Source organism: Haliotis rubra, unplaced genomic scaffold, assembly GCF_003918875.1.
Source record: "Haliotis rubra isolate DU_JTF1 unplaced genomic scaffold, ASM391887v1 Scf911, whole genome shotgun sequence".
In the NCBI taxonomy this organism is placed as follows: domain Eukaryota; kingdom Metazoa; phylum Mollusca; class Gastropoda; order Lepetellida; family Haliotidae; genus Haliotis; species Haliotis rubra.
The window spans coordinates 35337-47082 of record NW_025767648.1 but is presented as its reverse complement, the minus strand read 5'-3'; the positions used below and the strand labels follow the sequence as shown (position 1 = coordinate 47082).

The 11746-nt window shown below is 37.6% G+C and overlaps 1 protein-coding gene across 1 annotated transcript; it reads right to left on the bottom strand.

Moving 5' to 3' along the window:
* Positions 1 to 7024: 7024 nt before the first annotated feature.
* Positions 7025 to 11498, bottom strand: LOC124264168. The gene is made up of 3 exons (XM_046698908.1): positions 11395 to 11498; positions 9939 to 10102; positions 7025 to 7587 (listed from the first exon to the last, which is right to left on the bottom strand). Exons 1-3 carry the CDS (start codon positions 11496 to 11498, stop codon positions 7025 to 7027), a joined length of 831 nt encoding a protein of 276 aa, XP_046554864.1.
* Between the last annotated feature and the right edge of the window lie 248 nt (positions 11499 to 11746).

Genomic DNA, 11746 nt, shown 5'->3' with positions numbered 1-11746 from the left:
CCCGAATGTTGATCCACCTGCCACAAGGTGGAATTTTAATAAGGCCAACTGGCCATTATTTCAAACACTGTGTACTGACAACTTGAAATGTGACTTCTTTTACAATGCTCTAGATCAAATTCAGTTATTCTCTGATACACTGAAGACTATTGCTGATGAAACTATACCTTAGTCCTCTGCAATTCCACATATTCGTAAACCATGGTTTAATAATGATTGTAAACAGGCCAGAAAGAACAGGAAGAAGGCAGAAAAATATTTTCGCCGACATCCTACAGTCCATAATTTAGATAAAGTTAAAATTTTAAATGCATGGGCTCGAGGCGCATTCAAACACAATAAGCGTCAGTCTTGGCGAAAATATGTTTCCAAAATTAATTCTCGCACACTGATGTCATATGTGTGGAACATGATTCAACGAATAAAAGGCAAAGGCTCAAAATCCACTGTCCACCATTTGAAGGATGGTGACAATTTCTTGACGGATAAGGCTGATATTGCAAATAAGCTTGGTGAAACTCTCGCCAAACATTCTTCTTCGTCCAACTACGTCCCTGAATTTCAAACATACCAGAAACAACAGGAGAAGAAGCGACTTAGTTTTACGTCGGATAATGGCGAAGACTATAATGAATTATTTTCATTACATGAGCTCCACACTGCCCTTGAGCAAGCTCATGATACAGCAACAGGGGCTGATGATATCCATTATCAGCTCTTGAAGCATTTGCCAGAATCATGTCTGGAAACGCTGCTACATGTTTTTGATACAATATGGACTCCAGGGAATTTTCCGACTTCCTGGCGTAATGCCATTGTAGTCCCCATTCCAAAACCTGGCCGGGATCAGACTGATCCGTCTAATTACATACCAATCTCTTTATCGAGTTGTGTTTGCAAAACCATGGAACGAATGGTAAACAATAGATTAACATGGTATCTTGAAACCAATAACCTTATAACCAATATTCAATGTGGTTTCAGGAAAAATCGTAGTACTATAGATCATTTGGTACGCTTAGAATCCTTTGTTAAAAATGCTATAGTATATAAACAACATGCTGTTTCGATATTCTTTGACCTTGAGAAAGCATACGATACTACCTGGAAGCATGGCATTTTGAAGGATTTACATGATTTTGGTTTGAGAGGCCGTTTGCCTGTTTTTATATCACAGTTTTTAAAAGACAGGCAATTTCAAATCCGAGTGGGTTCAACCCTGTCTGACCATTATAATCAGGATCAGGGTGTCCCCCAAGGAAGTATTTTGTCTGTCACTTTATTTAGCATTAAGATCAACAGCTTATCCAAGGTTTTAAACGATTCAATTGATGGATCACTTTTTGTGGATGATTTTTACATTTCTTGTCGCGGTAAGAATATGCATACTATTGAACGACAACTACAGTTGTGTTTAAACAAAATACATAAATGGTGTCTTGAAAACGGCTTTAAATTTTCTAAATCAAAAACTAATTGCATACATTTCTGTCGTAAATATAAACCACATAAAGACCCAGAACTGTTTTTAAATGGCACTCCCATCAAGGTTGTAAAAGAGGCCAAGTTCTTAGGTCTCATTTTCGACTCCCATTTAACTTTTCTTCCGCATATCAAATCTCTCAAAACTAAATGCCTGAAGGCACTCGATTTACTTAAAGTCGTGTCTAATTCAAGGTGGGGAGGGGATCAAGCTACGCTCCTACACCTTTACAGATCACTTGTCCTCTCAAAGCTTGATTATGGCTCCATCGTATATGGTGGAGCCTGTAAAAGCAACCTAAAACTCTTAGATTCAGTCCACCATCAAGGTCTGAGACTTTGTCTTGGGTCCTTCAGAACTTCTCCTGTTGACAGTCTTTACGTCGAGGCAGATGAACCTTCTCTTGCACAACGCCGTATAAAATTATCTTTACAATATATTAAAAAATTATTTTCTAATGAGTCTAATCCTGCATTTCACTGTGTCTTTAATCCTCTTTATGAGGAATTGTATAACAAAAAATCGTCTCTTGTTCCGCCTCTTGGGCTCAGAATTAAGCCATTTATTGCTGCTGCCGGCATTGAGCTGGAACATATAGCTCCTTCCCGTCTTCTTTCTTCTCCTCCTTGGCAATTAGCTAGACCAGAAGTTGACTTAACACTTACAATATTTAAAAAATTGGAAACAAATGAATTACAATATAAACAAGAATATACTCAATTAAAAAGTAAATATAATACATATCAATCCTTATTTACAGATGGGTCCGGGGATGGTGGCGCAGTGGCTTGCGCCACTGTCATTGGGTCCAAAACAATATCTTCCAGATTACCCAATGACAGTTCAATTTTCACAGCAGAAGCAAGCGCAATACTTACAGCTCTTAAATATATAAATAGACACCCTAAATATAAACAACATATAATATTTTCTGACTCTCTTTCTTGCCTTCAGGCGATTAAAAATTTCTTGTAAACATCCACTTTTATTAGAAATTATAGAACTATATAATGATCTTGCCACTGGCCAACTCGATATCGTCCTCTGTTGGTTACCCAGCCACGTTGGTATTTCTGGGAATACTTTGGCCGATCTTGCTGCCAAGGCAGCACTCAACAAATCTGTGACACCACTTCTTATTCCATACTCTGATTACAAAGCCAGCATTAGAACTTACATCCGTGATCTGATGCAGAAGAAGTGGGACACTCAAGTAGGTATTAATAAATTAAATGAAATAAAACCCTATATTGGCTACACTTACTTGGGTTGTCAGTCCAGATTTAAAGAGGTCATCATGCGACGATGTCGTATTGGTCATACCAGATATACTCATGAATACCTGTTAAAAGGTGAGGATCCTCCGTTTTGTATCCCTTGTGGTGAAAGAATCACAGTCAAGCATGTCCTGCTTGACTGTGTTGAGTATTCCATCACAATATTTTAAATCACGAACTATGAAGGATCTTTTTAATAGTATCAGTTCTCATTTAATTATTGCATTTTTAAAAGAATTAGATTTGTTAACAGATTTGTAAATAGATAAATATTTTATTATTGGTAATTTAAATTAGTAACTGAGATTGTTAGTGGCTCTATCTTCAAAGGGGGTTGAAGTAGCGTAAAATTATTGTCCTCCTGAGAGGGTACATAAGTCCCAAAACATTTAGTCAATTTAAGTGTACCAGGTTTTTAATCGTAGTTTTTTTTGTGTTTTTACTGTATGGCTAAATCTCAGTATAACTGCCAGTGGCTGAAGGGATGGTGTAAATCCAGCTAGGGTCCATGCAGGTAGCAAAGGCACTGTAAGTCCCTAGTATGGTGATCTACCTTCAGTTGTTGGCGATTACTGGCCCATTTTTACATTGTATTGTCTAAAGATAGTTTTCTACTTTTAAAGTTATATGCTAGCTAGTTTTAACTCATTTTGTGATAATCTAGTGATTTTACTGTCCTTCGTTGACAGGGTTTTATATATTATCTGTATGTATTATCAATTTAGAACTAGTTTTAGTCACGATATGGCTGAAATATTGCCGATGTGACTTTAAATTTTAACTCACTCACTCACTTAACTGAGATGAAGTTTCCTATTACCTTATAAATACAATAAATGATTGTACTTATGCAGTGTTGTGCCCATGGTGGTAAAAACGACGCCTTTTCAGTGCTGCTGTATTCTCAAATCACCTACTATACAATATCACGTCATACTGTAGTTAGGTAACTTGTTCCATGGCATTGCTTCTAATGTTAAGTGCCTAGTGACTACATAGTGACTGCTAGTGAAACAATTTATTAATGAAACAATAGGCGAGAGCTTTCAATTCAACTGAAGGCCCATGACAGGTAATTAATGACAGATGGTCGGATTGGGGTGTGCTGATGGTTATAGCCCGGGAAAGCCACTTTTCAATAAGTCTGAGTTGAAAATGGTGTGGCTCAACCGTCCATGGATATGGTTGAGTGATCGTGTGAATAAGGCTCTCCAGGCAATGCGCTATTGGCTAATCCATGTTACCGTAAATAATGGAGATTTTTTAACATTGCCGTAAATTAGCCGAATTAAGTCAAAATAAGTTGAATTTTTTTGTCATGATACTTATAAACCTATACTCATTCATGTACAACCTCCACAACATGGAAAACCATGTATTTTGAGTAAAAGTAAATATTCTCGCCCATGGGCCAAACTGTTTTTCGCCCATGAACGAGATTTTTAATATCGCTCTAAATTAGCCAAATTAAGTCAAAATGAGTTGAATTTTGTGTCATGATGCTTATAAACATACACTCATTCATTTACAACCTTCAAAACATTGAAAACCATGTATTTTAAGTAAAAGTAAATATTCTCGCCCATGGACGAGATTTTTAATATCGCTCTAAATTAGCCGAATTAAGTCAAAATAAGTTGAATTTTGTGTCATGATGTTTATAAAGATACACTCATTCATTTACAACCTCCAAAACATGAATTCTGAGCGAAACTAAACATTCTCGCCCATGGGCCGACTTTGTGAGTCAAGAATTAAATTGCGACAACGCAATAGAGTACATGTGCATGTTGAGTGAGAATTAGTGCCATCACAAACACGTTCTCCTGTTTTCTTTTGACTTATGTTTGCCGATGATGTTTCTGTACTTTCTGATACTTGTAATCAGTTACAAAAGAAGATAAATGCACTTGAATGTTTTTGTAAACAAACTAGAATGTCAATTAATCTTAGTAAAACAAAAGTTCTTGTCTTTAGAAATGGTGGGCCATTACGGGAATATGAAAAGTGGTCCTATAATGGCAATCCTATTGAAACTGTATCCTTTTATAAATATCTAGGACTTGTATTTACACCAAAGCTTGTATGGAGTAAAGCGCAAAGCTGTCTGGTCTCTCAAGCTAACAAGGCGATATTTTCTGTAAACGGTTTTAAAAAAAAGATGGGAAGAGTAAATTGTAAAGACTTATTTAAGATTTTTGACTGTATGGTTTCACCTATTTTGTGTTATGGGTCTGAGATTTGGGGTACTAACTATTGTAGCATCATTGAGTCTGTTCAGGTGAAATTTCGTAAATATTTCTTGAAAGTTGGTAAATCTACCTGTAATAACATGGCTCTTGGTGATTGTGGCAGACGTCCTCTACAAATTACTTATATGACTAAAGTAATTAAATACTGGTGTCACCTATTGTATATGCTTTATGATAGACTGCCAAAACATTGTTATATTATGCTCAAGTCCTTAGATGATGTTGGCCGCACTATTTGGGCAACTTGTGTCAAAAATATTTAATTAAGTATGGTTTTGGCTATGCATGGATCAGTCAGGATGTTGGCAATGTTGATTATTTCATATCCTTGTTTAAGCAGAGTCTTTCGGATAATCTTAAACAATCCACTTCAATTCAAAATTTAATAAGTGTTTTTAATACTCCCAATTTAAGACATTTTTAAATGTGGAAAGGTATTTAAATTCTGATATTCCTTTACATCTCAGATCTGCACTCTCAAAATTTAGATGTGGAAATTTTAATTTAGCTGTTGCAACTGGAACATACAATAAAGTTAATTACAACGAGACACTATGTCTATTTTGTAAATTGGATGACAAAAATGTTATTGAAGATGAATTCCATGTACTTCTTAAGTGTGAACGTTTTTCTGATTTAAGGTTAAGATATATTCAGAAATATTTTACTGATTTTGATCCAAATGCCAATTTTATTAACATTATGAAAACACATAATGATTGTATCATAAGAGATGTCAGTATTTTTCTGTATCATGTTCTTCAGCGCATTAGAAATGTTCCTCTTACACAGCATGTGCACTAAACTATCTATATCATATGCAAATGACTGTATGATGGGCCTGTGGCCTTTTACTGAATAAACTTGTCTGTCTGTCTGTCTGTTTTCTTTTGACGCACTTGTCGTAGCAACACGGAGTACTTCCCATTGGTTCACACAATACCCGAAGCAGATATCGATCTGGTTAACAACCATCATCCATCCATCCATCCATCCATCCATCCATCCATCCATCCATCCATACATACATACATACATACATACATACATACATACATACATACATACATACATACATACATACATACATACATACATACATTTACGAAGGTATGTCTCGATTTCGTCTTCCTCTTCTGTTGATATCGATCTGGTTAACAGCATGCCTGCCATCATGTGTCGTTATACACTTGGACATGATGTGAATGCAACTTCAGAGCTGAAGAATACATCATTATGCATTGCGACCGCCTCCGTGGTGTAGTGGTTAGAGCGTCCGCCAGGAGAGCGGAAGGTCGCGGGTTCGATCACTGGCCGCGTCATACCAAAAGACGTTAAAATATGGTACTGTTTGGTTCCTGCCTGGCGCTCGGCATTAATGGATACAACAAGTCAGTATACTGTGTCTGAGTGGGGTATTCATGCTTCACTGCGGCATGGTATTGCAGTGGGCTAGCACTATAAAACCAGCTTAAGTCTGGGCTAGTACAAGCAGCCGCACATACACATACACACGCATGCACGTCGTCATATGAGCGAAATACTCTCAAGCACGACGTAAAACCCAATTTCACCTCACCTCACCTCATTATGCATTGCCTGTAAAGTTTCATTTTATTGATTTTGTATCGTACACTCAAAATCCTCGTTTCTCATTGAGGCAGACTGGAACAAGCTCGGCATGATATATTATTTCATTTGAATGAAATGACATGATCGCAAAATACATCTTTACAAAACGAGAAGGTCACGTTAGGTCACAACATGTCACCGTGACCCAGTGGCGTAAATGGGCGTTCATGACATCAATCTCTGAAATGACTGGTCTATTCTTTCTATCATTTACAGACCCCCACCATATTTCGAGAATACTGTAGGGTTTGTTGTCGAACAACATACAACACAAGAATATGAAATCCAGAAAATTCTTTATGTTCATCAAATAGCATTACACAAATACAACACAGACCGATTGGGCATAGGGCAAACCGTACACATTTACTGGAACCGTCTCAGGCCCACTCTCCTTTGTTTTTCAACTCCAAGAGGTAATTCAAAAAGATCTGTGCTTTAAGAAAATTGACCCCCGGACCAAAATGAGTTCCATCCAGACTTCGAATACCTCGAGTCAAGTTGAATGTATCGAACATCGGAACGTTATACTTCCCTACAAACCTCTCCATGTATCGGTTGTAGACTTGAGCATTTTCATTAGTTACTCCCCGAACAAGCTCTGTTCGCCAGAGTCCGAAACCACTAAACCCAGACCAAAGTAATTTGGGCCATTTCCGTGTGGTGTTGCTTTTCACAGAATCTATGATCGCTCTTGCATAATTGGAGTTATCCGTTTTGTTGAACATCCGCCATAGACCACTCCCAAACAAAACCAAAGATTTGGGCGTATCCAGTATGTTTTGCAACTCGTTTGTCATGGCTTTACCTCCCATATCAAGCCGACCACAAAACAAGAATTTCGCTTTCACTGTTCCGTTGCAGAGTCTTGGGGAATAGTCCAGGTTAGGACGACATTTCTGAAAAGGAAACACGTTTTTCCCTTCACACTCTTGTTTCATCTCTGAAAAGTAAAAAAAACCATAAACATAATTTGCAGTCACTATAATCTTTGAATGACGTGCAAATGGACTGGCAATTTAGTGTTCTGTATTTTTGTTTGTCTCATTATTTCAAGGCATGAAAGTGTTTTCTGAACATGGGAAATGGAAATATTGTACGTGTATGCATTATACTTTAAAAAATGATATTGAGATCCTGTGTGTCCGATGATCGATTTAATGTTAAGAAATGAAGAGACTTTAGTTTTGTGAGTAGATGCGATACATCAATTAAAGCATCATCCTAACCCCTGCTCATTAACCAACACTCGTCGACCCCGACCCCCCGCTTCAGAGACCAGAGAGTTTGAAACCCAAGTTTCTTTCCTTTCAAAACAAAACTGGATAGATTGTTTTTAAATTATAAATCCTGAAACAGCGAAAAACATAGTTCTTCCAACTGAGAAGACTTCAATTAACATAACCGTTCTATGTAAGAATCAATACATTAATTGTTTTGATCAAAGAACTGGGCCTCAGTGCCACATCAAATAACTCCACGTTGAGACAAGTACGTTAAAAGGGAAAGAAAGTTTCCAATTTCACTTATCAGTTCTCTGAACCTTTGCCTCGACTCCTGAAGCTCCATAACATTCTGTACACAGAAATGTATTTGCTGAATTCAGCAGCTGCACCAAAAAGTCCCTGTCTCAAATATTAACTAGAATCCTTACTACAACCAATGATAACTTTTATTTAAATTCACAAAAAAATATTCAAGACAAGTTGCAGTGCTCCCATGAGCATTCTAAAATATCGAACTATTTGCTTTATATGTGTAAAATCTCAGAAAAGAACAAAGTTCAATCCTGTCAAAACATTTTATTTTATTTATTTATTTATTTTCTTCTCTGTACGCCACTGTCCCACATGACAAACTTAAGGGAAATCTTAACCTTCCATGATCCATGGGGCAATTGGTAATATTGACCATAGATACAATGGCGGGAGCAGGACAGTTGCCACCCGGACAATTGCTACCCAGACAATTGACACCGGACAATTACCACCGGGATAACTGCCACCTAGGACAACTGCCATCTAGGATAATTGCTACCCAGGACAATTGCCACCCAGTTATTTTTACTATAAAAGTGAGGACAATTGCCACCCCGAATTTTATGTAATTTTATTTGAGAAAATGAATGCAGGTTGTCAATAAACACCACTCTAGATGATGAAAAGTCAATGTTTTGGGGTATCTTGACTTTGATGCAATCTTAGCTTTCATGAAAACTCAATACGCATTGATTGGGAAAAACTCAAAACTCAAAATAATTGAGAGAATGTATTGAAAGCTCTGACACTTAAGATTAAAGTGCTGAGAAGCTCAAGTATTTAGAAAATCAATTTGTTTGAGCTTGGGTGCTACTGTCTTAAACGAACACATGTTGAGATGAATGTTTCAACAAACAAGTCGTGTGATGAGCAGCGAAAACGGGATAAAGCTACACGGAATGTCCTTACAGTTATTTTTTATAAATAATATTCTTCGCATAGTTCAGATTTCCAATGTTTATACAGACATTTAGAGGATAGATAGAGAGATTCAAGCCATTTTTTTGGATAGATGTCCTTCATTCTTTGGGTCAGTGACATAATAAAAGTGTAAAAGTAAAATAGAATGTGTGAGGACTTTCTGCGCAGTGTTGCCCACAACATCCGGATGTAATGAGCTCACTTTAAGAAATGTGTAATTGAAAAATGTAATTGGGCATGTTTTTGTGCAAGATTTGTCAAGTTGGTTATATGGAAGAATATGTTGTCATTTGTTATGATTTACCATGTCAAACTCAATAAAAGTTGGTAAAGAAACTGAGTTATGTTTTTATGTTTTGGGTGGCAATTGTCTTGGTGGCAATTGTCCTAGGTGGCAATTATCCGGGTGGCAATTGTCCTAGACCCACAATGGCATACCTATCCTCAGAGGTTCAGGAAAAGTTGTCAAAGAATGAAACAAATACCATGAGAATATCTCTGGACTCTCCTTGGTATTAGCATCTATGCAGTATCTGAAAGACATTTCGAAAAGAAGCAGTCATCCCTAAGGGGAACAGTTGTGCTTCCCTTCTTGCTCATATGTTTCTTTATGCATGGAGTCGGGATTTCTATCCATAGTGGCAAATGGGAAAAGGGCAATTTGGCAAAGAAATTTAAATTAAACTGCAGCTACGTCCATGATCTAATATCGTTCAATAACAATGGAATAACCAATTCCCTGATTTAGCCGCCTCAACTTGAAACAAATGAGAACAGTGAGACTACTTCGTCTGTTTCATATTAAGATCTATGCATAAAAATTCATAATACATACTGATAGTTGCACTAGGCGCCAGTCCGCCATGTCGATAGTCTCCCTTGACGATAATGATGAAGGCCAAGAACATCTGCCGGACGAGAGAGTCGCCATAGAAGTGGAAAGTTCCTCCCTTCAGAAGTTCACACGCAGACTTGGACGTGAAGTTTATCACTTCGCATCTGGAATAATTTACAAAATATTTATGAATAAAATATACACATAGAACTTAGTTAAGCACCACCTGAAATATCTCACGATTCAACGAGGTCCAATCTGAACCCTTTGGCGCATATCTGGGACGTAATTGGTCGTCGTGTCCAACAAAGAGATTCCCCTGTACAGAACCTGGTCCAATTGGAAGCTGCTTTACACGAGAAATGGCGTAGACTGTCCCGCCAGAGGATCAGGAGGCTGACAGTGGGTATGAGGATGAGAGTGCTGACCCTAATACAGTCACATGAAAGGTTACATTCGGTATTAACCTTGATTCGCGTAAGACACGCAACATGACATTTTGAATGTTCACATTCACCAATAAATCAACATTAAACATTCCAGGGCAAAGCCGATGTCCTGACGTTTTGAATAACATTAATATTGACGGAAATTAACTCATTTCCATATCATTTGGTTCTATTTACATGTATGCCAAGTTTGGAAATATTATAGAAATGCACTCATTTACATCAGTGTCCATACCCGTCCATTATCCTGGCAAGAGCATTAACCTGTGCAAAAATTCAAATAAAAAACAGACAAAAAATGCATTAAAACTGTCAGGCGTTTGTCATGTCACGTGTCTTTTAACCATATAACAATATAATATTATAAAGTCAGCTGAGATAGCACACGTGACAACTATTTCCATGAGGTCCACGCTTAAAACACTGATATAGCTAGGCTACACAATATCATTTAACAGGGGTCAAATGTAACATGTGCTATATTTGAGATTACACTTTCTCGGTAAAGTACAGATACTAGGACTTTTGGGGTTGAGTCCCATCAGTCGGTCAACTAGTAATCTAGACCACGGACTTTGTTTATCCCCGGCCCCGGGACTGGGCAGCTGTCTAACTTGGCAGAATTTCTGCAACCTAAGCAATGGGACAACATAGATATAACATATTAAAACGTACATTGACTTCGTTTTGTACCACTGGCAGATTAAGTTATATTTTCATTTTTATCATGATAATGAAGATGAAAATATTAATGGGATAAAAGGATGACTACATTGATATAGTGGACACCTTAATCTTCAACAAGCACAATAATACATTCTCCATACAGTCAATTAAGATGCAAACAAACATCTCTCTCTCTCTCTCTCTCTCTCTCTCTCTCTCTCTCTCTCTCTCTCTCTCTCTCTCTCTCTCTCTCTCTCTCTCTCTCTCTCTCTCTCTCTCTCTCTCTCTCTCTCTCTCTCTCTCTCTCTCTCTCTCTCTCTCTCTCTCTCTCTCTCTCTCACCGTTTATCGTCAGGAATCCACTTTGAATACTCAGCATGTTTTTGAGTTCTAAGGTCATAACATCCATCACAGACACATTCGCTTGTTGTTTTCTTTTGACACATGTTGTCATAGCAACACGGAGTACTTCCTCTTGGTTCACACAACACCCGAAACCATCCTCCTTCTTTACGTTTGACCTTCCAACCAAAGTAGGATATATTTCCACATTTTTTATCCGGCCTCTCAAATGTACCCTTTGGCCCCAAAACGTATAATGCTTCACGCAAGTATGTTTCGATTTCGTCTTCATCTTCTGCAGATATTGATCTGGTTAACTCACATGCCTGCCATCATGTGTCGTAATACACTT